At 39.6% G+C, this 22,729-nt stretch overlaps 2 protein-coding genes across 3 annotated transcripts; both read right to left on the bottom strand.

Moving 5' to 3' along the window:
• Window positions 1-835: 835 nt before the first annotated feature.
• GstT3 (Glutathione S transferase T3) lies at window positions 836-3,401 on the bottom strand. Of its 2 annotated transcripts, none has more exons than XM_017174603.3 (4): window positions 3,262-3,401; window positions 1,793-1,942; window positions 1,162-1,584; window positions 836-1,085 (listed from the first exon to the last, which is right to left on the bottom strand). In XM_017174603.3, exons 1-4 carry the CDS (start codon window positions 3,365-3,367, stop codon window positions 940-942), a joined length of 825 nt encoding a protein of 274 aa, XP_017030092.1. In that variant the 5' UTR covers window positions 3,368-3,401; the 3' UTR covers window positions 836-939. The 2 variants fall into 2 exon arrangements, with proteins under 2 accessions (XP_017030092.1, XP_017030094.1); XM_017174605.3 differs by lacking the exon at window positions 3,262-3,401 and adding an exon at window positions 2,049-2,126.
• A 933-nt stretch (window positions 3,402-4,334) lies between these two features.
• On the bottom strand, window positions 4,335-21,341 carry tbc (trabuco). The gene is made up of 9 exons (XM_017174826.3): window positions 20,669-21,341; window positions 9,308-9,746; window positions 9,035-9,254; window positions 8,250-8,970; window positions 7,848-8,183; window positions 6,730-7,784; window positions 6,361-6,665; window positions 6,030-6,307; window positions 4,335-5,785 (listed from the first exon to the last, which is right to left on the bottom strand). The coding sequence occupies exons 1-9, from the start codon at window positions 20,685-20,687 to the stop codon at window positions 5,697-5,699; spliced, it is 3,462 nt and encodes a 1,153-aa protein (XP_017030315.1). The 5' UTR covers window positions 20,688-21,341; the 3' UTR covers window positions 4,335-5,696.
• Between the last annotated feature and the right edge of the window lie 1,388 nt (window positions 21,342-22,729).

The raw sequence follows: 22,729 nt of genomic DNA, 5'->3' as shown, positions 1-22,729 counted from the left end.
AGTAACACTCCTGTTACCGACTCAACTGTCATTGCGCCTGCGCGCCAGCGACACCTACAGGCTACCAATACCTGAGCATGCCGAATAGTTCTGTTGCCATAGCAACAAGCTTTCCAAATTTGCACTTAGCAACCAACTCGCCGACATATACACCATATATATATTATATTATATATATAAATATATATTTTTGAGTAGTTTGTATATGATTTTGATATGATTTAGTTTTGGATGATAAAGGAGCGCATTAAAAGATACATACATGCAACTATATATATTAATATAAGTTAAGCAGTTAGCTAGTAGTTGTATTATACTAGTATTTTGTCCCATTTTTTTTTTATTATTTTTGTTTTTGCTGTATATAAAATTTATTTTTTTTTATTTCATTCACAACATTTATGATTTGAATCCTGAAAACCCAACCCCCCCAAGACGAGATATACATATATAAAGATATATATATATATATTTTGTATGCATTTTGTTTTGTTACAAAAAAAAAGAGAGAATTAAGGAAACAATAAACGGAGGAAGAGAAGTATATAGAAAGAGCCCCAAGCGCGTAACGTTGCTATATAAATATTATATTATTAACTAAAAACAATTTTTTGTTAGACTTTAGGTAGTTATTTTTTAAAAAATTGTATTTTCTATTTTATATATATACATTTAAAAATCTAATTTGTATTATGATTTTTTAATTATTATTATTATTTTTTTTTTTGCAAACAAACAAAAATAAATGTGGATTTTCTATATAATGCTATAAACGACGACACAATAAAAATGAAACAACAACCAATATTAAGAATAAATTGTACAAGGATAAACCAGAATGAGAACAAGCCGTCTTTTATTTAGATTTATTTTTCTAATATTTAATTTAGAATCTAATTGCCCATAAATAATATTATAATCTATAAAAAAACATAAAATTTACAGCTTCGCCTGGGGCCCCGTTCCCGAGATATTGTAGACAAACTCGTGGGCCACATCATAGTGCGGATTGCAGCTCTGGCGCACGCGCTTCAGCCAGGCCCGGATCTTGGGGTACTTGATCCTCACATCGTAGTCAGCCATGCCTGGGTTTTCCAGTAATAAATTAATATAATTTAATTAATTAAATTAAGAAGAGGGAGAGGGTTACTCTCTACTCACGCGTCTGTTCAATTTCACAGGCTGCAAAAATGTCCGCCACGGTGAGCGTGGATCCTGTAAGGAAATCGCTACTCTCCAGCCACACCTCCTCCACCACATCCAGATTGCGCTCCATATGCATGCGCATTGTCTCGATCTTGGACTCTGTGGGTGTGCGTCCCGTAAGCAGCGGCTCCAGCCACACAGTCCGGAAGTACATGGCGCAGGTCAGGCGGAGGGACATGTGCTGCCACTCGAGGAACTCGTCCACGCGACTCTGGTCCACAAAATACTTGGGATACAGATGCTCTGGAATTTTACCCTTGGCACTGAGATAGCGCAGAATGGCCACGCTCTCGGCCAGCTTGTAGCCATTGTCATGGATGCAGGGCACACGCTGGAAGCGATTCACCTGTCGCTTAAAGTCCTCGGTCAAGTGTTCACCTGGTGGGGGCAAAGACCGTGGTTGAGATAAGATTGCTGCCACTACGATTTGTGGTTATTAAAACCAGCAAAGAGTTGCTATCAAAAATAGCTTTAGGATTACTATCAGCGGAAAGTCAATAGTATTTCTAGCATGATGATCTTTAAAGCTTTCTTTTTACATAGTTTTATTGATATAACTGTTCTTGAGTTAATATAGCAATCTTACCATTCCTCAGAGCCACCACACAGTCTTCAAAGGGCATATTGCTCAGCCGAAAGATAATGAGTAATGCCCGCGAGGGCTGTGACATCTTGTCGTAGTAGTAGCGTATGGGCGCGGACATCTTCAGGTTCGTTGTCTGTCTCAAGGGAGAAGCTGTAAGGCAAAGGTTTCTCCAAAGTTAGTAAACAATTTCACACACAGTCCAAAGATCATCCAAAGATTGAAGACGAAGGCCGGCGCCCAGTTGGAGCACACTCACCACAAACTCGGTGGGCAGTGGGTGGGCGACTAAGCTCGAACTGGGATCGGAAACAGCTGCTGGGGCTGCAGGGATGGACGCTTACAGAGAGGAAGAAAGCTTTTTGGAGCTTTACGCTTGATAGAGATGTGAATTTGGGGGTTTTCTTTTAGGGATCGTATTCAAGAAACTTTAAGTTATTATTATAAAATATTATAAAAGCACAAAATATGTTTCTAATCATAATTTAATTAAGTTAAATTAAATTATATAAAAAGATAGTACTTTTCCTAGCCTCATTTTTACACTAATATTCAGGTTTTCTATTTTTTGGGGACTTTATCTTAGGGATCGTGTTCAAGAAGCTTTTATTTATTATTAAAATAATTTAAAAAAAAAATGTTATAAAAAATTTATAAAAAATGTTAGACAAGTTATTTGATTTGTAATCATAATTGAATCAAGTATGAAAAGTACTTTTCAAGCTTCGATTTTACACTTATTTATGTTTTTTTTATATTTTTTAATATTTATTTAATTATTTTATATACAAAAAGATTTTTGTATATTTATTTATTCTTTTATATATACAAAAATATTTTTGTATATATTTTTTTTTATATTTTTTTAAATTTTGTTATATATTTTTATATTTTTGTATATATTTTTATATTTCTTTATATTTTTTTTTATATTTTTTAAATATTTTTTATATTTGTATATTTTTTTTATTAATTTATATTTATATATATATATATGTTTTATATTTTTTTATATTTGTATATATATATTTTTTATTTTTTTAATATATTTTTATATATATTTATATATTTTTATACCCTTGCAGGGTATTATAATTTCAGTCAGAAGTTTGCAACGCAGTGAAGGAGACGTTTCCGACCCTATAAACCATATATATTCTTGATCAGCATCAACAGGGGAATCTTTCTAGACATGTCCGGAAGAAATCGATTTTTTGGCCAATTTTGCGAAATTTGATAAAATTAGCAAAAATCGAAATTAATGCATTTTTGGCTTAGTTATGATATATTTTAATTGTTACCTGCAAGGGTATACAAACTTTGGCTGGCCAAAGTTCACTTTCTTTCTTGTTTTATATATATTTATATTTTTTTATATATTGTTATATATTTTTATATTTTTTAATATTTTTTTACTGCTTACCGACTTTAAAAATAATAGAAACTATCCTCTTTATATTTTAATTACTCACTCCTTTGACCCTGAACCTCATCGAAGGCTTTCTGCAGCTGATCCTCGCCATTACTGAGACCCAGCAAACTGGCCAAAAACGACGACGACGACGATGATGATGACATTAATGAACGCGATCCTTACTCCAATCAACCAAACTAAAGAATGAGTTGAGTGCAGCTGCAGGTCAGCAGCTTATATACCCCCTAAGACCCAATTGTGGATGCTCTCCGGATCTGGATTTTTGAGGCAAACAAACACAGAAACTGCGAGGTAAAATTGGCACTTTAGATAAGGCGGGTTTCCCTCTTTATGGTGTACACAAAGAGAAACCAGGCCTATTCTTTAATTATTCCTTAAAGCGAATTGTTTAAAAATAATATTTTATTACACTAGAACGTCCAGAGGGGTTAAAAAATATAAAGTATATATTTTATGAAGGGTTTAATAAATAATTAAGATAAAAGTACCTGAAATATAATTTTTGGTAAAACTAAAGCTTAAAATATAATAATTAAGCCAAAAATATATTTGTTTTATAACATAAAATAAATCTGCATACTGAATACCTTCTTAAATAAATTTTGAAAAATGGTTAAAACAATTTGGTTCTTCCAGAAATGGCTAGATCGACTCGGCTGTTAAAGCTGATCAAAAATATATAGCTTTTTACTGAAATTATAATAACAAGGGTATAACAAATCCTAAGCTCTTTATATATAAAGTTCATACTTTTTTTTAAAATAAATATTTATAAATATTTATATAATTCTTAGTAATTCCTAAATTTTCCGAGTGTAACTACGCTTCATTCATACGTGCGTATCCCCTTGCCAATCCATATGGCGTATTATCAATCTGTTTTTGGGCCATTGGCAACCACAAGTGGGCCGGGAATAGAACCTTAGAGGAAGGTCGCCTTATCGTATCGATCCATAGATAAGGCTATATTGTTTACCTGTAGAGCGGGCGCTTCCAAAGCGATCAGCTGATGGTTCCGTTCTCCGGATATATCGTGCGTTGAATAATATTATAATTAAAACTTCAGTTCCTGGGCTTTGTTTATATATCGTATATGTGTTATTTATTGATTCCATTTTTTTTTAACAATCCACCGCTGCCTTTGTACTTGTATACATTTATACTATACATATATATTTCGGTTGGTATTCATGCTGGTGTATATATATATATATATATATATGTAGATATATACCTTGTAATTGAGATAGAGTGAAGGCGGAATAGGGCTTGTCCGCGAAAGGTACATTTACAAAGAGTTAAGGTATAAAGATAGTCCACAACATTTATACTCGGTGTAGAGATAGAGAGATCACACGGGGGAGAGAGATATAGAGGAATATACATATGTACGTACTCTTTTGTAAATATAAACTTGGATATATTCATATAAAAAATAAGATGCAATCAAATGAAAGTGGAACCGAGACTGAGGATAATAGACACTCAAGATCGCTTGTATATATATTTATATATGTATATAGGTGGCAATTCAGGGATACTTGACTCGACTTATTGTTGACTTGATTGTTACACACAATTGAATTTCTTTCGCTGGTACAGAGTTTTAGTTTCAGATTGGAATCTTAGTTTCCTTAGTTAATATATATATATATATGTATATATAATGTGATAACGCAAGATAGATATATGTATATATTTCTTACAATTTACAGTATGCTGATAACTTGATTTGCCTTTGATTTAACGTGATAATTACATTGCACTTATCTGAGTCTCTCTCTATATAATATAATATATGTATTTGTTAATTAATATTTCTGGGATAAACTACATCTAAAAAAAAAAAAATAAATCAATTTGAGTGTGCAAAAAGTGTGAATAACAGAGACATATATATATATTTCTATACATTTGTTAAGGGTTTACTTTCCATTTAGTATAAGTTTTCATTCCTTTGGTTCAGAGTCTTTTGCATTTTCAGCCCCTGTTTTGCGTTTACACATTATTTTTTCATTTCTCATTTGGGGATATGCGTGAAGAGTTCAGGAAGATCTTACGTAGACATACAAATACAGTTGCCATTAGAATTAGGATTAGGTTTACAGTTACAATTGGAGTTAGGGTTCAGGGTCCATCAAATATAAGTACATCTAGTTGCGTGTAAATATTTTATAACGAAGACATCGATCGACAAAAGGCAAACAATTCCTACAATTATTTATTGTTTGCTTGTTAATCTTGTTTTCTTCCTCTTTTTGGCAAACGAAATTTGACTGAACTACGATCTAGATTCTAGAATAACTCTCTATATAGTTGGTTGGTTGTGGCAAAGGCAAGTAAAATAAATAAGATCTCTCTCTCCTGCTTCTTTTAAGCAGCATTTTGAGAGAGTGCCAAAAATTGTCTGGCGTTATGCATCTTATTCATTTATATTGCCTTTGCTTGTGGAATACTTTGGCATCCTTTCCATTACTTGTTCTCAATGATCATCTGCAGCTGGAGGACCAGACTTCGGGCCAACTGGAGCACTGCCTGGGCATTGTGACGTTCAGCCATTTCTGTCAATAGACAAAATTATATATAAATGTATTTAAATATTTTAAAATGAATTTACAAGTTTTTTAATTGTATTTAAATCTATTTTAAAGTTTTTAAAATGTATTTAAAAATGTTTAAAATATTTTAACAAGTAATTATTATGATAAAACAGTCTAAACCCCTTAAAAATTAAAAAAAGATATATAATCCATAACCGATACATCCTTATAAACTATATTCAAAGGCAACTGCCTGATTTCTTACCATTAAAGAACTTGATGACATCGGTAAAGTCCATGCTGTTCGAGAGTATGATGTCGCGATAGGTCTCCAGGAGGGCCAGTGCCAGAAAGAGGACAAAGTGACCGGAGGCTATGTGCTTGGCCGCCCAGATCACCTCCCAGGTGGCGAAGACGTCGTCGTAGACCAGCTCACGCTTGAAGTCCAGCAGGAACCAGCGGTAGCAAAAGTAGAAGTGCGTGTAGTCCCCATTGGAGTCCATCAGGTCGTACATCTCCGAGTCAAGGATTTGGATGAGGGATCTATATAATGCATATTAATTATCAGAGCTTAATAATAGTTTACAAAGTCCAACCTCATGTTGGCAAAGTGCATGTCCATGGCTCCTCCGCTGGGGAAGTTCTCGATCATCCGCTCCATGAGCTTGCAGAAGCAGCTGTAGCTGAGCGACTCGTCGTCGAAGATGACCAGGAGCGGAGCCACCAGGTCGCACATGCCCTGCATGTAGCCCACGTCCAGGTGCTCCCACACGTACGTGGAGATCACGTTGCGCAGCTTGTCCAGGTTCTCGTTGGCAAAGTACCAGTAGTTCCTGTCACACCTCTGCACATCCTTCTCAATCCTGTGCAGATTTAGGCCAAACTGCTCAAGAAGCTCGCTCTGCAAAAGATTTGGTACTGGAAATTCAAATTGCACCAGAGATTAGGGCCTAGAGATCACTCACGCTGTAGACACCGCCATTGGAGCTGGCTGGCGAGGCGCAGGTCGACTTGGGCTGTTGCAGGGCGTCCAGATTGATGGCCTGCTCCTCCACGGGCGACATCTGACCCTGGCCGCCAGCCTTGGGACTTCTCTCCCAGTTGGTGATGTCCACGGAGGCCTTGGTGATGATCACGGCAGCTGCCTGAGGCTGGGGTTGAGGCGGAGGCTGCGGCTTCACTGCCACCTCATCCTCGGGCAGCTGCAGATCGTCGGCACTTAGGTACTCCGGACTGAGGACACTGCGCGTCTGGTTGGCGGCACTGGGACCCACTGTCTCGTAGGAGGACGCTGTGGAAGTGGAGCAGCTGGGCTCTGGATTGAGTTGATCCTCCAATTTTTGTTCCTCCTCCTCCTCTGTCTCATCCCGTTCCTGCTCCTGCTCAGGCTCCGGCTTCGGCTGGGCCTGCTTCTCTTTCTCCTTCTCCTCCCCCTGCAAATCATCCTCGTCCAGCTCGTTGAAGTTCTCACCCTCATCCACATGCCCCGAATCTGTGCTGGTCTTCATGGCCCTGGGAATGGGCTTCACACTTAGATGCATGCCACTGACACTGACACCCTCCTGCTGCTGCTGCTGCTGCTGCTCGTCAAACTCGAGGTCACCAGGATCGGATATGTCCGAGATGTCCTCGAACACCTCGTTCTCTAGCTCGCCGCCGGCATCAAGGTCCGCCGCCCGGACAGTGCGCTCATTGCCGCTGTTGCTGCCAGAGCTTAGCTTGGCCACCGCCCGCGCCGTCTTCTCCTTCTCCCGCTGCTGCACTATGGCGTCCACGGCCAGCCACTCGCTCATCGTGGTCTCATAGTAGTGCTTGCAGGTCTCGTCCTGCTTCTGGCGCTCCTCGCGCGTGGAACCAAAGGCATAGTGGCCGAGGAGGTAGGGCCACACCTCTTGCCGCAGCTCCGGCTGGACGCCACCAAAGTAGACAAGGCGGTAGAACTCGGTGGCATTCTCCAGGACCCCATTCACATTCAGCAGCTGCCAGCGCTCCTTGGTGAGGCCCTCTTCATCGGCTTTCACTGGGAAAGAAAGTGGGTTAGCTGGGGGGACTTCACAGATAGTATTCTTCCCCCAAAACTCACTTTCCGGCGTAATCCGACCGTGCACCAGGCCGGAGAGATGCGTCCGCACCGTGGAGAGGTGCCGGCAGTAGGCCAGCCATCCATAGAAGGCTCTGGAGATGATCTGGCGGCGCATTGTGGAGCACACCATCTCGATGCTGGTACTCTGAGCCTGGAGCAGCGCCTGTTGCTGCTGGTGCTGCGTCTGCTGCTGCAGGAGCAACGGCGACTCCAGCGGGAACTGGTCAATGGATAGGCTCTTGTTGCTGCAGTCGCTGCTGCCGGTGGTGGAGCAGCTGCTCAGCTGCGCCCGTCGCGGAGTACTCCTTACAAAGTCCAGTATGGAGTGGGTGGCAGCTGTGGGGGGGGGACACAAAAACCACTTGAGATCATCGCTAAACTCCAATTTGAACCGTTACTCACCGAACTCCTCGTGCCGACTCTTGCTGACAATGCGGAAAACATAATCGATGGGCGTCTCATCCACGGACTCCATCACCGAGGGCAGGATGCGGCGACGCATGCTCCTGGGCCAGAGGAACATCTTGCCTATGCCACGCTGCGACCAGAGCGGCGGATCCAGCTGGCCGTGCGGCAGGAGGCCCGTCTCCAGGCAGCTGAGGAACTGCTGCATGTGCCCGCCCTCGGGAAAGTGAATTGGCGGACGCTGGACGCCATCCTGGCCGACAAGGATCACAGTGCCGCCACTGTCCTCGCCGCGACTCTGATGGCAGTGGACATACACAATCTCGTCCACATTGATGTTGAGGGCATAGGCCCAGAAGGCATCCTTGTCAATGTCCTCCGCCTCCTCCTCGGCATAGCCGTTCATCAGCTGGTTGGGCGTCCACTTAATGGTCAGCGTCTGGATGTGTTGGTGCAGGCTCAGGTAGCCGGGCATTGGCTCTAGCACATCCTTGGGCAGCACCTGTACATTGTTCTTGCCGTAGAGCAGCGTGGCCTTGGCATTCTGATGCAGCGACTCCACATAGTCCTTGGCCACGCTGGCCGAGGCAATTGACTTGAAGGAGCCACTGCTGGCCTCATCGCTGCTGGTGTTCAGGCTGCGCTTGAAGTTAATGATGGCCGGCCGGGAGCAGGTGGAGGAGGAGCGACGACAGGAGCTAATACGATGTCGTTGCACCTGATCGAGGGAGCAGATAAGTTTACTAACAATCGAGAGGGGGGAGAGGAAGGAAAGGGCCTACCAGCTCATCGGCATGCGGATCGGTCCAATAATGATCGGCTGTCTTGGCCCTGGTGAACTCCAGGGCGCAGGGACCCACCAGCAGGGAGCTAAGGATTGAGCCATAATCCGGATCGGCCACCAGGGAGTCGCGATCGTAAAAGCTGCTGGCATTGCTCACCAGATACTCGATGATCTTGGTGAGTCGCTTCTCGTACAGGGCCAAGCGGATCCACAAATATCTAGGGGAAGAGCATAAGCATATAGATTGAACTCCTTCCAGGACAACACTCACTTCATTCCGGCCAAGGACATGCTCGAGTTGCTGGCACTGACACTGATAGAAGCCGATGCCGATGATGTCGAGGCGGCCGCGGACATGGAGTTGCTGCTGCTCTTCTTTAGCATCGGTGGACGCTGGAAGCTGTCGCTGCTGCTAGAGGATCGCTTGCTGGGATCACTGGCCTCGATCTCCTGCACCAGCTTGCTAATGTGCTCCGCCTCTGGACAGCTCTTGGCAATCTTGTGCAGCAGCGCCGTCGTAGATGAGGTCTTGAACAGTCCCAAGGCACGACGCCTCAGGCCCTGGCTGAGGCAAGCCTCCACTGCACCGCAGAGCGAGGTCACCGAGCTGCTCTCCTCGTGCACATACTTCTTGGTCACCGCCTCCTCCATTAGCTGTTTCACCTCCTTCTTAACGCTGGCTATCAGCCGCTCCTTGAAGTCGGAGCCATCTGTGGATAAAGGTTTTTTTGGAATATTTGAAATATTTTAAAAGCTTTTAAATAGGGATAAAAGTGTCCCCATTGGAAACTGTATTTTGTATATTTAAACATATACCTATTTTATATACATTTTATATATATATTCTTGACTAGTGCAATAACTGTAAGCTAATCACTTGTCGCACTAGAATAAAAACAAAATAAATGAAATGAAATTCTTATATACAAAAAAATCAAGAAAATGGAAACCCCATCTGGGTCTTAAAACGAAATCACAGTGCCAACGCCTAGTAAATCCACACATTGCCAGCCAGTGTCCTGTGCGAGTCCTGTGCAGTTGGAAATTTAATAGGTTCAAAATGTGTTGACAGCCCCCTAAGCACATGCCGCCCCCGGGAAACATACGCTTCTCGTACGTACACTATCCCAGCCCCCTCCTAGCTCCGCTTCCCCCTGGCTGAAATGCTAATGGCATTTGCACTCAAAATTCATGATGGCTTCCGGCCACGTATAATTTCATTTCCATTAATTGTTTTCCATTTAGCGCGACAGCTAACGGACAGGGGCCTAAGGGTGGTCACATCCAGATACAGGCAGCCACTACAGATACAGATACAAGTGTAGGATAGAGATGCAGATACAGATACAGATACAATTACTGTTACTGTTCCGTGGAACAATGATGGATGAATGGTTGGTGGTCAGTTGGCGGGCAGCAGGTTCAAGGACTCCGCTGCAGTGGATATATGCAGATCGAATGGCAAATCCAATGGTCAGACCATAAAGCTGGCCAGTGCAATGCCATAAATAAGCATAAAATATGATCTTAGAGATGTCAAACAAAGGATGGATGGATGGATGGATAGCCTTTCAAGGCTCCGATGAAGGATTCTAAATGGGAAAGTGCTTAAATGGTTTTTGTTTTGGAAACACAAAATACCCATAAATGAGATAATAGTTTATTTATTATAAAAAATATTTTTCAAATTAACAGCACGTATTTTGAAGTATTAAGGAAGATTTTTAAGTTCTAGATACAGCTAGATAATAATATACATAGGTAAATCAATATATTAATTTATAATATTTACTTTATTGGAGAGTTAATACTCACATACTACTCATATACTTTTACTCAATATTTTAGTCTTTTTTTTTAACTAAAAAAAAAACTTAAGCTTTTAAAGAAAAAAAACTAATCTATTTCCTTGTCATTAGTGATCGTAAAGAAAAAAGTAATCTATTCGCTATTAAATCGATTTTGGTATTGGATATTGGTTTTAGGGTTTCCCCAGCAGCACTTCCCACTGGCAGCTTGATGGCCATGTCCCCGACTGTGGCGAGTTCATTATGCCTTCTCCTGGCTTGCTTTTCGTGCACGGCAATAAAATAGTAGTCATTTCAAAGTTTTATAAATAAATATTAAATATTAAATATTATTTTATATTAAATTTAAGCATGTTTTATCGCGTTCTATTTTGATTCCTCTCCAGTGTGCCCGTTTCATTAACTAATTCTTTGATTTAGTGTGGCAGTAGTTAAGTTTCTAAGTTTGGAAAATCATTTAAATTAATTTATAAATGGCTTATAATTTTGCAATTTATATATATAATTTTTTTTATTTTTATATGTATTTATTTATAAAATAAATCATATTATCCATTGTTTCTTTTTTTACAGAAATAATAGCTTAAATAGTCTTTTGATGAAGTCTGGCAGTAGCTTAAGCAATTATTTTAATTATTTTTAACAAAGTTAAATTTGATTTAAGTTCCGGAAAATTGTTAATTTTCAATTAAATATTTCCTGTTTATTGATTACATTTCTCTCTCTCTCTCTCTTGCAAATTCCTTTCTTTATATATATTTTCATATACTATTTCCTTCTTGTTTCTGTCAGTGTCTAATGGACGATTGTGTGTATGATGGCGTGGCGATGGCTGTGGCTATGACTGCGGCTGCGGATGATGTGGCGACAACAAAGTGCTGGGTGTCTGGAACGCCGACCGCGTTGTCGCCAGGCCGTGTCCTTGGCGGGGTGGCTGGGTGGACAATGGATGCGACAGGGGTGGACTTGGGCGAGGAGGGGGAGGATGGCGAAAGGTCGCCCAGTTTTAATTGCTGCTCTTTTGTTGCACCATTTTCATTTCGCAACTGAAGCTTGTTGTTAGTTTTGCTCTTGTTTTTTGTTGCTTTTTTTCTTTTCTTTTTACATATTCGCATGTAATTAGCATTTAAATGACAGCAGCTGGAGGTTGCCAGTTGGGAAGTTGGTATTGGGGCCAGGGCCCAACTTTTAATAACTTCATTTTCGCTGACACAGACGCCAGCCGAGAGAGCCGGGAAATGCAAATATGTATGCTGAGGGGGAAAAGTGCGATGACGGAAAGTTTTCCCCTCTCTATAGCTTTCCTTCTCTGTGCTGGCAATTGCCATTTGCCATTTGCAATTTGCTTTTTGCTGATTTGTTTATTTATTTGTTTACTTCTGGCCCCTGTGTTGACGCTGCCAAAGGAGAGTAAATAATATAAAATACACAGATAATTGTTGCCTCTCTCTGAAGCAGTACATACACAAAGAGAAAAGGTTTTCCAAAAACTAAATGCTTTAAAAATATGTTTTTTCAGGTGGATTTTCAGCTTAAAAACTCCTAAATAAAATCAAGAATCCTTTAAAGTCAAGTCCTAGAACTGGTAATGCTTTCTCTCAGTGCCTTGAATACCACTCTCTCCCACCCCCTTCTGTTTGACATTGGCCATGGCCACGAAATGAAGTTTGAAACCCTTTGGGATCATCAATAGCATCAGGGATATCAGGAAAAACCAGGAGCAGGGCGACCACAACCAAGCACCTAAGAACTGGAGTAAAGGAAGGGTGACTAAGGCTTGGGCGAGTCACCTACACGATGACCTTGCGGCCTGTTGGCCCTGGTCCTGGTCCTGGTCCAAGTCCAGCGATTATCCCACCGGGAGATACTGTAGGTCAACACAAGCCACCACCATATCCATAATATGTTTAAGGTGGATGGAAGGCAGCCGTAAAAGAACAAAATCCTCAAGGCTCCCGGCGGCGACAGTAAAAAATTTTCAACATCAGCTGCAGCATTTTCATTTTCATGGTTGGAAAAGCGTTCTTAAATTCATTTTTCCATGAATAAAAGCCTCAATTTTCACCTTTCTGAAATTTTCTCTTTAAATTCTAACTATTACAATAGTTGGAAGAGTCATTGTTTTATTAAAATTGCCTGAAAATTAGACAAGAGTTGGTTTTTCTAGAAAAAGTATAGAATATTCAACAAAACCCTTAAAACTTGTGAATTCTTCTACCCAAACTCTATTAACTGAACAATTACCATAAATTGAAGAATTTTCCACCTGGCCAAGGCAATCAATCAATCCAAATGAATCCTCCTCCCAGTAAATCAAGCCCCTCAATGAAAGTTCCAACTCTAAGAGGGAAGCCAGACCACAAGATTCGTTATTTACAATCCCTGGGACCATAAAAAAAGAGGCACAATCTCCATCGTACCCACCGAAGCTCTACAAGAAACTTAACCAATTATCCGCCAGAACAATCAAGAGTGAATTGCGCTCCTGTGGAAATCAATTTCAGTTTCTGCCAAGTCCAGGAAACACACGAAGCCAGCCAGCTTTTGGTCTCGTTCTCTCTGGTCCGTAATCGTAAATTCATTTGGGCCCACCAAATGGCAATTGATGGCTTAAACAGGCTCAATAACCGAACCATTTTGGGCGTCCCAAACGGGAGGGAGCCTTAATTAAGAGGAGCGGCAAGGCATATATGGGGGTATTGGGTGATTCTATGTAGCTATTGCTAGCTGGCAGGCAGCATTTTAAACAAAATGCTTCTATTTTCATCGGGCCAAAATCCTTAGCTGCTGCTCGCTGGTCCGCTGGCTGGCTTTGCCCTTCTCCTGCTGCTCAATAGATTTATTTTGAGCCGGCCACAGGTACAGATATAGCTCTTGGCCTTGGCTTAATGCGGACTTTCGTCTCTCAATTTGACTTTATGGCCGCAGCACAGCTTTTATGGTAGTTACAGGAAGTTATGGCGCTTTAAATGGATCTTTTCCCACAACTTTGAAGCTGTTTAAATGGAAATCTCATTTATTTCAAGTAGAAACTTACTTTCTCTGGGGGAAATGAAGTTCTCAATATGCGAATTATTTAAGCGGTGTATATAACTTTCATATATGTACATGTACATGTGTCCATGGAGTTTATCAAACTGACATGTATTTTTATGGAATTAAGATAAACACATAATTAGACAAAAGGCAAAGGCTGACAGACAAAAAGTTCTGAATCTGCGCAAAGCCACTCACACATTTTGGCCACATACGATTTGTACACTGAGAAAAAAAGGAAGATATTTCAATAAAAAATTAAATAGGAAATAAAAGGGCATAGGCATTGCTTTTAGAATGTAAGTATATCGAAAAAAAATATATCGAAAAAAATATTATGCCTGATATTATATAGAAAATATTGTAAACTTTGATGAATAGAAATTTAAAATATAAAAATATAAAATATAAAAAAATATCTAATTTTTCCTTAAATTATCGATTTTATCAAAAAATAAATTATACTCTTTTTTTATTTAATAATATTGCCTTTTTTTTGCTGATTATTATGGTTCGAAATATTAACAAGGATATCGATATATCTCGATTTTATTAAAAAATAAATTACATATGTATTTTTATTGAATAATATTGCTGTTTTTGCTGATTATAATAATCGATATATTAAACAGGATATCGATTTATCCCACACGCACGTTTAAAATATAGTTTTATGTATGTATAAGTCGATTTTCGGTTAAAATAACTATATGAGACCTATATATCGCCATTTTTTGACAATCCTGCAATGCACACTTGATATATAGGTATAAAGATTTGCTCTTTTAGTTAAAATAATAATTTTAAAAATTTAAATTATATTAAATAATTATCCAGAGGTATGTACTACTACGTATTTTCTTGAAGTACAAATCCCATTAAACGACATCCTATCAGATCTACATCTGTTGTGGTCCCTTTTTTTTTTTTTTTTTTTGGTTCGTGACATTGTGGCTTTCAATTTATTTGGTTTTGTGTGTTTTTTGGGGCTCGCTATCTCCCACAAAATGTAGAGACACCCGCATGGCCAGATAACTAAATAAATAAGTACGGGTATATATGTATAAACTGTATATATGTATGTGCGAGTGGTGGAAACTGCGACATTAATTACAGTCTAATGTATTGTACACATAATAAGGTTTGCGGGGTGTGTGTTTGTGTATGAACAACACGCAAACTGCATTAACATGTTAGTATTCCAGCTGATGATGTTGGTTGTTTTCTCCAGATCAAACCGAAAAAAAAGTTCTGCTCAATTGGGGATGAGAAATCGAAGTTTGAACAAGCTCAACCCTCGGCGACCTGGATTGGTAATTGAAAGGATTCTGGTTTGAATTAATGTCTGAGTGCCCCTTATAACCAGGCTCTATATCGTAAGATCTTTGGAAAAAGTAACTGAAGAAGTTAATTGAGAAGTTAATGGGGACAATAAGTAGGAATAGGGTACTAGGACATATTGAGTCCTGATTTGGTAAGATAGGAAAATCCACAGCAAATTCTTAGTATTTATAATCTCACCTAACAATGACCTTCCTTGATAAGTAACTTTAAGATTGGATTTGGTGATAGGATTTTGGATAATCTTAAAATATTCTTAAAACATTCTTAAAATATTCTAAAATATTCTAAAACATTCTTAAAATATTCTAAAATATTATAAAATATTCTAAAATATTCTAAAATATTCTAAAATATTCTAAAATATTCTAAAATATTCTAAAATATTCTAAAATATTCTAAAATATTCTAAAATATTCTAAAATATTCTAAAATATTCTAAAATATTCTAAAATATTCTAAAATATTCCAAAATATTCTAAAATATTCTAAAATATTCTAAAATATTCTAAAATATTCTAAAATATTCTAAAATATTCTAAAATATTCTAAAATATTCTAAAATATTCTAAAATATTCTAAAATATTCTAAAGTATTCTAAAGTATTCTAAAGTATTCTAAAATATTGTAAAATATTCTAAACTATTCCTTACATATTCTAAAAAATTTTGTAAATGTTCTTCAAATATTCTGTAAATATTTTTAAATATTTTTAAAATATTCTTAAAATAAAATGCTTTCTCTGAAGTCTTGCTCCACATTTTCCGAGTCCAGGAAATACCCTATTGTCTCTTAAACTTTATTTGTATATTTACTAAATTCCTATTTGTATTATTATCCCATTTCATAGACTAGAATCTCAGTGGTGTTCATTAAAATCCTCAGCAAAACTAGGTCTTATATATTTTACACTCTATTAAATTGCCAAGAGAGCTGCCGCCTTGACACCCTTCAAAGTCATTGCATTAAAATGCATTCTAGTTTCCAGGGAATATACAGGGATAAGCTCATTCTTTTTATTCCCGGGTTTCTGCCTAATAAAAGATGCCATGCCAGTGTAGTGATGGAATTTCTCGCCAGAGCTTAGTTTGCCGGGGCTTCGCGCACAATTTCGCACCCACGCCGTGGGCAAGTGCAATTTGTTGGTTTTTGCAATTAAAATTATATGCGCTTCGCATAAGGCTTGTGCTTACTCGCTTCGCTCCTACCCCCCCACTCGCCACTCCGATTAACCTTTGAACTTTGCGCTGGGGCAGTGGGTTTCCCCGGAAACTGGCGGTGGGGGGCCTTTAAGCAGCTTACAGAGGAAATGCAGGAATCTCGGCTGAAGTCTTGGCTATGGAAAACGGTTAGCGAAAATGGAAAATTTGCATTTCACAATTGCAAGGCTGCAATCGCAAACGCAATCGCAATTTCTGCTCGGACAAGCGGCAGGACAAACAGTCACTCGAATGCCTAATTAACTCTGGCAAACAGTTTCGTTTCGAAGGCACACTGCATCGCGTTGCAGTTGTTCCGAGAAGGTCAGGGGGCACGACTGACTGACTGACTGATTGACTGATTGACTGCCTGGGATGACTCTCATGAGGTCCCACTGGAGAACCACCAGACCTTTCAGCTTTTGATTCAATTTACAATTCACAACATTAATTCAATCGAGCTGCCTGGCAAAGGCTTTTAATGCTGATATTTTATGTTTTTACCTTTTAAACTTTAATTCCCGGGCACTTAATCCACCATACACCATAAGTATATATGTGAAAAACGTATTTGGCATGTGCCTGTTTTACCCAGCTCAATGTCTGATTTGGAAAATTTCACTGGGAAATTCATCGAAATGAAGAAAAATGTGTTTTTACAGTAATTCGATATCAATTATTTGATAATTCGATAAATAAGTTTATCAATATGATTTTGATAGATCAAATTTCGATCGATGTTTTTCTATATTTTAAAATTCGATAAGCAAAATCTTTAATATATTTTATATAACATTGTATTAAACCTTTTCTCTAGATAATTTTTTATTCTTTTATTTATTCGACAAACAAAATCATCGATATTTTCAATATAATATTAAACTTCTAGTATATAAACTTAAACCTAATTATATTTCAAATGCAATAATTCTTGTTTAATATTCCTTCTTGTGCGTTTCGAAAGGATAATTGATTGCGTCCTTTTTCGCAGTTACAAATTCGATTCGATGCAGAACCTTTAAGAGCCCGGCTTAAATCAAATTTCGATATGTTGGCCTTCATCTGTCCGGGCAACTATCAATTGGCAAAGACTTGCCAACAATGCGATTTCTTTTTTCAGAGTATTTGATTGACATTTGGGGAATGTGTGTGCGTTTTCCCTTTGATATTCCCATTTGGGTTCCCAAACTTGGGATACCGACCGCCGAGGACCAACTTTTTGAAGGCATTTTGCAGAGGACAAAATGGAAAGTTGAGTCCTTAAACAATGGAGAGATTAAAAGGGGGGTGGAGCGAAGGGCAAACGCTGACATGTTGGGTTGGACGTGAAATTAATGATGACCAGACAGTGGATTTTTAATTTTGAAGGAGCCTAGGCAAGGCACTGGCTGAGTGAGAGAGGGGTTTTTTTTCATATTAATGGCAGTGACAGAACGCAGGACTCGCACACACACACACACACGCACGTCAGGATAACGACTGGCTGTTGCTGACAGTAAGCCCGCACTTTGATGGCTTTGTCATGAACGACAGTCAGTGGGACGTGTGCGAACGTGACAATTGCGTAAAATACGAAGTGAAGGGTATCCTGTAATATAGGGATACATTTGGGCCTATAAAGGTGTATACTTAATACTGATACTATAGCTATTTTATATTAAGTATATAAATTTAATATATTATTGTATTGATATTATGGTAAGTTATATTAAAACTCTTAAGACATTGATTTAAAGTCTTTTGAAACTTGATAAATATTATATTTAACCAAAATTTGTATTAACACCAATTTAATATGTGAATTTAATGATATTAACCCTCCAAGTCCATTATATCCCTGAGAGCCCTGGAAAGTATGCAATACTTTATGGCCAGTACTTTTGCAAACACGTACCACACACACACACACACACATATACAAGCGAAGGCATACACACAGTCACACATGCATCGCTCACCATTTGACCTCTGTAACTGTCAACGGGGCGTTAAGTGCACAGTCGTGTGTGCTTTAAGTTGAACCCCAATAAGCAGCAGGCACCTTTCAGCTCTTGAACCTACTCGTGGGAGATCCTTAAATCCTCAAGACATGCCTCAGCTGTTATTAACCAAGTTATAAATATACAAATTACTTTCTTTTGTTCAAGGATTCACAGACAAACAGCAAAATGCATAAAGGTCACTGAAGTAATGACCCTTACCAGGGTGTGGATTAGGCCAGCTGAAAAAACTCTTATTTTTTTCTTGTATTTTAAGGTCCACCCCTCTGAGAAATATCCTTCCCAAGTCAATCTCATCGAGCTTCGACCTCACAGCGGTCATGAGGCAAACAGCTCTTGGCTTTTAGCTAATGCCATAATTGAGCAATTGATGATGGTCGCACCAGAGCCAGCCCCATAGCCATCATCATCATCGTAGCCATCATAGTCACGTCATTGCTCTGTGTCTTTGTGTGTGTGTGTGTGGGTGCAGCCATCAGCTGTGTCCGCCAAATAAAACATAAACAAACGCCCCCGCCTTGACTACGGCCAACCATGCCATGTTTCCGCCATATTCCGCCAATGTTCGATGCGGCCAATCGTGGTTCATTCATAAAACTTTTACGCCTTGCCCGCCGTTGCCAGCAGAATGCCCGCATCCTTGCTCATCAGTCAGTGTCAGGCGCCCAACCCCCACACCCCCCACTGCAACGGGACAGAGTGTAGGCAGGACGCCCCGCAGGATGCCTGTCTGGCCAGGAGAAATATGACATGGGGACACACGAAGAAAAAATAAAAATACTGTTGCCAGGATACCTTAAATGGGGGGGAAAAACTGAACAGTTTTCGCGATTTTCATGTGGTTTTGATCGGGAATATCTGTGTATTTTCCTCTTTTGGATTTTTCGATTCAAGGCCCTCCCATGGCTGATAAACTGGAAAACTGGAAAACTGGAAAACTGGAATAGCTTAAGATAAAGGCAACAGTCGGGGAACTGAAATAAAGGCACTTGAAATATTAATACAGACTTCTAAATCAAACTAAACTAGACTGACTAACTGCCTTAGAATGCCATGATTTTAATATTAAAAAGTAATTTTTCAAGATTTTCCAGTGGCTTCACCAAGACCACCCCTTTGCCAGCCGCACTTTTATTTCCCCTACTGTAAGCGGGGCTCATCCCAAACGCATACAAACAAGTCCACAGATAAATTGTGCAAAGAACGGAGAGCCTGATTAAAATGCCTTACACTCGTGTCCTTGGCTGTGCCTTGCGGATAAAGGAGTTGTGCTGCATTGATTGCCAGGGATTACCGGGAAATGCAGCGCAGACACAGACACAGAAACACTCGGACGATTGCTGAGGGAAAATTGCCCGGGCGGGCACCTGACCAAACACCTGAATAAAATACGAGGATGTACTATATGTATTTGCATGGGGCTTTCAACGCTTTAGCCGCAACGAGTGTGCAGAGTCACGAAATTCTTGGGGAAAATATAAAATATGAAATGGCAATGCAGCCCGAATCCTGACATTATCTGGCTCACACACGCGTGCACCTGTTTTCGTTAGGGTGTGTCGTTGGTGTTTGTTTTGAATTTGCAGCAAAAAAGATATAAGTATTGATTTAAAATTTTTATGCTAAAATTAAGTATATTTTATAAGGAAACTAAAACTTAAAAGCGGTATTTGAGTTTACATTTATTATAATTTTGACATGTACATAAAATCGGTAGTATTTCCCTTTGCTTTATTATTTGTATTATTATTTTCACAAGTACCTTTTGTTTATAACGATGGTTTAGTGTATTCTTATTACGTATACGTAATATAATCACGTATACGCAATGTGATGTTTTCTCATTTTATATTAAAACAAACATTTCCTTCTTAATGGCGCTAAACTAGCGCGTCATTGTAAATATTTATAAACAATATTGCTTTTTCTTATACACTGAAATTCAATCGACATCGTTGTTTGCCAAAGTTGAGCGGAAGACAATATTTTTTTATTTGTTCAAAGGCTTCAATTTGTAATCTAATCAGTTATAAAAGTGGGTTAAAAAAAGGAAAATCTAAAAAAAAAGGTGTAAAGTTTATAGCAAAAGGAAATAAATTTGTTGCATTGAATAAAGGAACACCCTAGCATAACAAACAAGATGGAGCCAGCAAAATTGAGATATAAGTTTTTTTTTGGCTTGCTTTTAGGGTGGGAGAAGAGAGGGTATGGTGGGGTTTGGTGCTTTGGGGTGATCACTTTTATTACCTGCATTGGTTTGCACCATTCTGTGGCTGTCGCTGTGTGCGTATGCCGTGTGCTGGCGTGCTGGTGTGCGTGGGCGTGTGTTTTGGGCTTGCGGAGATTGCCCAAAGCTTTTCCTTTCCTCCTCGTTCTCTCGTTCTCTCGTCCTCTTGTCCTCTCCGTTGCGTCGTCCCCTGTTCTGCTGCTGCTGCCCCTCTGTTGCTTTTCACACACGCGCGCGTAAAATGTTTTTCGAAAAAATTTGTATTTGTTTTGCGTATGCCGAGTGTCTGACGCTGGCAGCGACGCTGTCAGAGAGCAAAGTGTCGCCTGTGGCAGCCTCTTTCTCCTCCTTTTCCACGCTTTACTCACTTTCTTCGTCCTCTCCGCCTGTCCGCCCCTCTTGCCCTCGCTGACGTACTAGTTGCTATCCTTTATAAATAATTCGGCAGCCGCCGGAGCCGCCATTTCGCTCGGCCGACAAGCAAAAAAAAGACAACAAAAAATGCAGGAAAAACGCACAAGCTCACTGACTGACTCACTGACCGACTAAGGTAACGGCCACAAAAAAAATTTCAGAAATGTGTGTAGCATATTTCCCAGCTTTCCCAGCGAACGGCGGCGGCGGCGTAGTCGTCGTCGTCGTTAATCGTCAGTCGGAGGTTTTTCCAGGAAAAGCGCGTGTGCACGAGACCAACTCCGCAGCGAAACTGAAACTGAAACCAAAACTGAGACTCGGACTGCTTCTGAACTGGAGGCCAAAATGGAATGGAGGCACAGGCGCCAGAACAACGGCCAGACACATCGACACTCACGGGCAGCAGCAGCAACATCTGTCACGGCAACATCGGTCTGTAAAAGTACAGCAACAGCAACAGTTATCCTCACAGAGAGGGAAGCAGCAACATTGAAACATTCCCAGGAGTAGTGCCAGCAACATCATTAACAGCAGAAGTAATGACAACAGCACAAATAACAGTAGCATATGTATCTACAAGGCCAGTAACAGTGACAACGAAAGCAACATCAGGAGCTGCAACACCAAAGTTAAGAGCCAAAGAATTAGAGCTAAGTGTATGGTTTTGTTTTATAAGAATTGGAAATAAATTAATTAACTATATTTGCCATTTTTAGTTTAAACTTTAAGCCGTAAACTCCTTATTATCCAACACTTTAGATGTGCAAGGAAATATACACACATAAATAGTTAAAGACATGAAAATCTTATATTTAAAATTAAGCTAAAATAATAAAAATAACTTCAAAACTTTGACCAAGCGTCCATATCTAACAAAGAAGCCATGACAACACCAAAATTTTCAGCAACTTTACAGCAACAAGCGACGTAAAAGGAGCAACAACAACAACAGCAACATGTGCTGCAACAGCAACAACTGAAGCAGTTCTCTCTCCTCTTTTCTCTCGCACCATTTTCCCCGGCTAAAACGTTACCGTTACATTTCGATTCGGAAGCTTTGCGCGTTTCGCACTTCGGTCATTGCCATCTCTTTTCCACTTTCAGGATTCACACACATACGTACGCATAAGCATACAGTTTGGGTCAACTAAATAGGAAAAAATGTACATAAACTTGACTGCTAGGAAAGGATATTATATTATTTTGATGAAAATGGAAAAAGGTGATGATAATTTTGTGTATTTTTGCTGTTAAAGGATAAACATTTATTTTTTTAAATTATATCTGAACGAAACCTGATTTCAGAACAATTTCTTAAATATGATAATGATTTTTTTTGAATAGAGATCACTATATTTGCCACCGTTGGTGTACGCCAGTATGTAGGTGAGTGAGCAGGGATTCTTTGCGCTGGCAGTTTGCTGACGTCGCCAAATCCAGCCACAAGCAACAGGACAGCTCACCACCCTTACCCCTTACTCCCCAATTCCATCCACCCCCAAACCCGGCCACACACACACACACACACACACACACACACACACCGAGTCTGGCCCAAATTTGGCTGAAAACATTTCGGAGTAATTCGTGGACCGCTGTTGCTTCGCATTGAGTCTGCGCCCTGGCCATGTAACCCGCAACCTTCCGCCCTTGGCCATCCGCCCTAC

This window comes from Drosophila kikkawai, chromosome X (genome assembly GCF_030179895.1).
Source record: "Drosophila kikkawai strain 14028-0561.14 chromosome X, DkikHiC1v2, whole genome shotgun sequence".
Lineage (NCBI taxonomy): Eukaryota > Metazoa > Arthropoda > Insecta > Diptera > Drosophilidae > Drosophila > Drosophila kikkawai.
The sequence above is the reverse complement of the archived record's forward strand: the minus strand, read 5'-3'. Positions and strand labels throughout refer to the sequence as shown.

Bases quoted from the DNA above. Each gene is read 5' to 3' on its own strand.
- GstT3 (XM_017174603.3), bottom strand. From the start codon at position 3,367: ATGTCATCATCATCGTCGTCGTCGTCGTTTTTGGCCAGTTTGCTGGGT. The intron at 1,943-3,261 runs GTGAGTAATTAA...TTTGCCTTACAG, and splicing joins TGAGGTTCAGGGTCAAAGGA to CTTCTCCCTTGAGACAGACA. The intron at 1,086-1,161 runs GTGAGTAGAGAG...TGGAAAACCCAG, and splicing joins CTGTGAAATTGAACAGACGC to GCATGGCTGACTACGATGTG.
- tbc (XM_017174826.3), bottom strand. The intron at 6,666-6,729 runs GTGAGTGATCTC...AATCTTTTGCAG, and splicing joins CCAATGGCGGTGTCTACAGC to AGCGAGCTTCTTGAGCAGTT. The intron at 6,308-6,360 runs GTTGGACTTTGT...TGCATTATATAG, and splicing joins ATGCACTTTGCCAACATGAG to ATCCCTCATCCAAATCCTTG.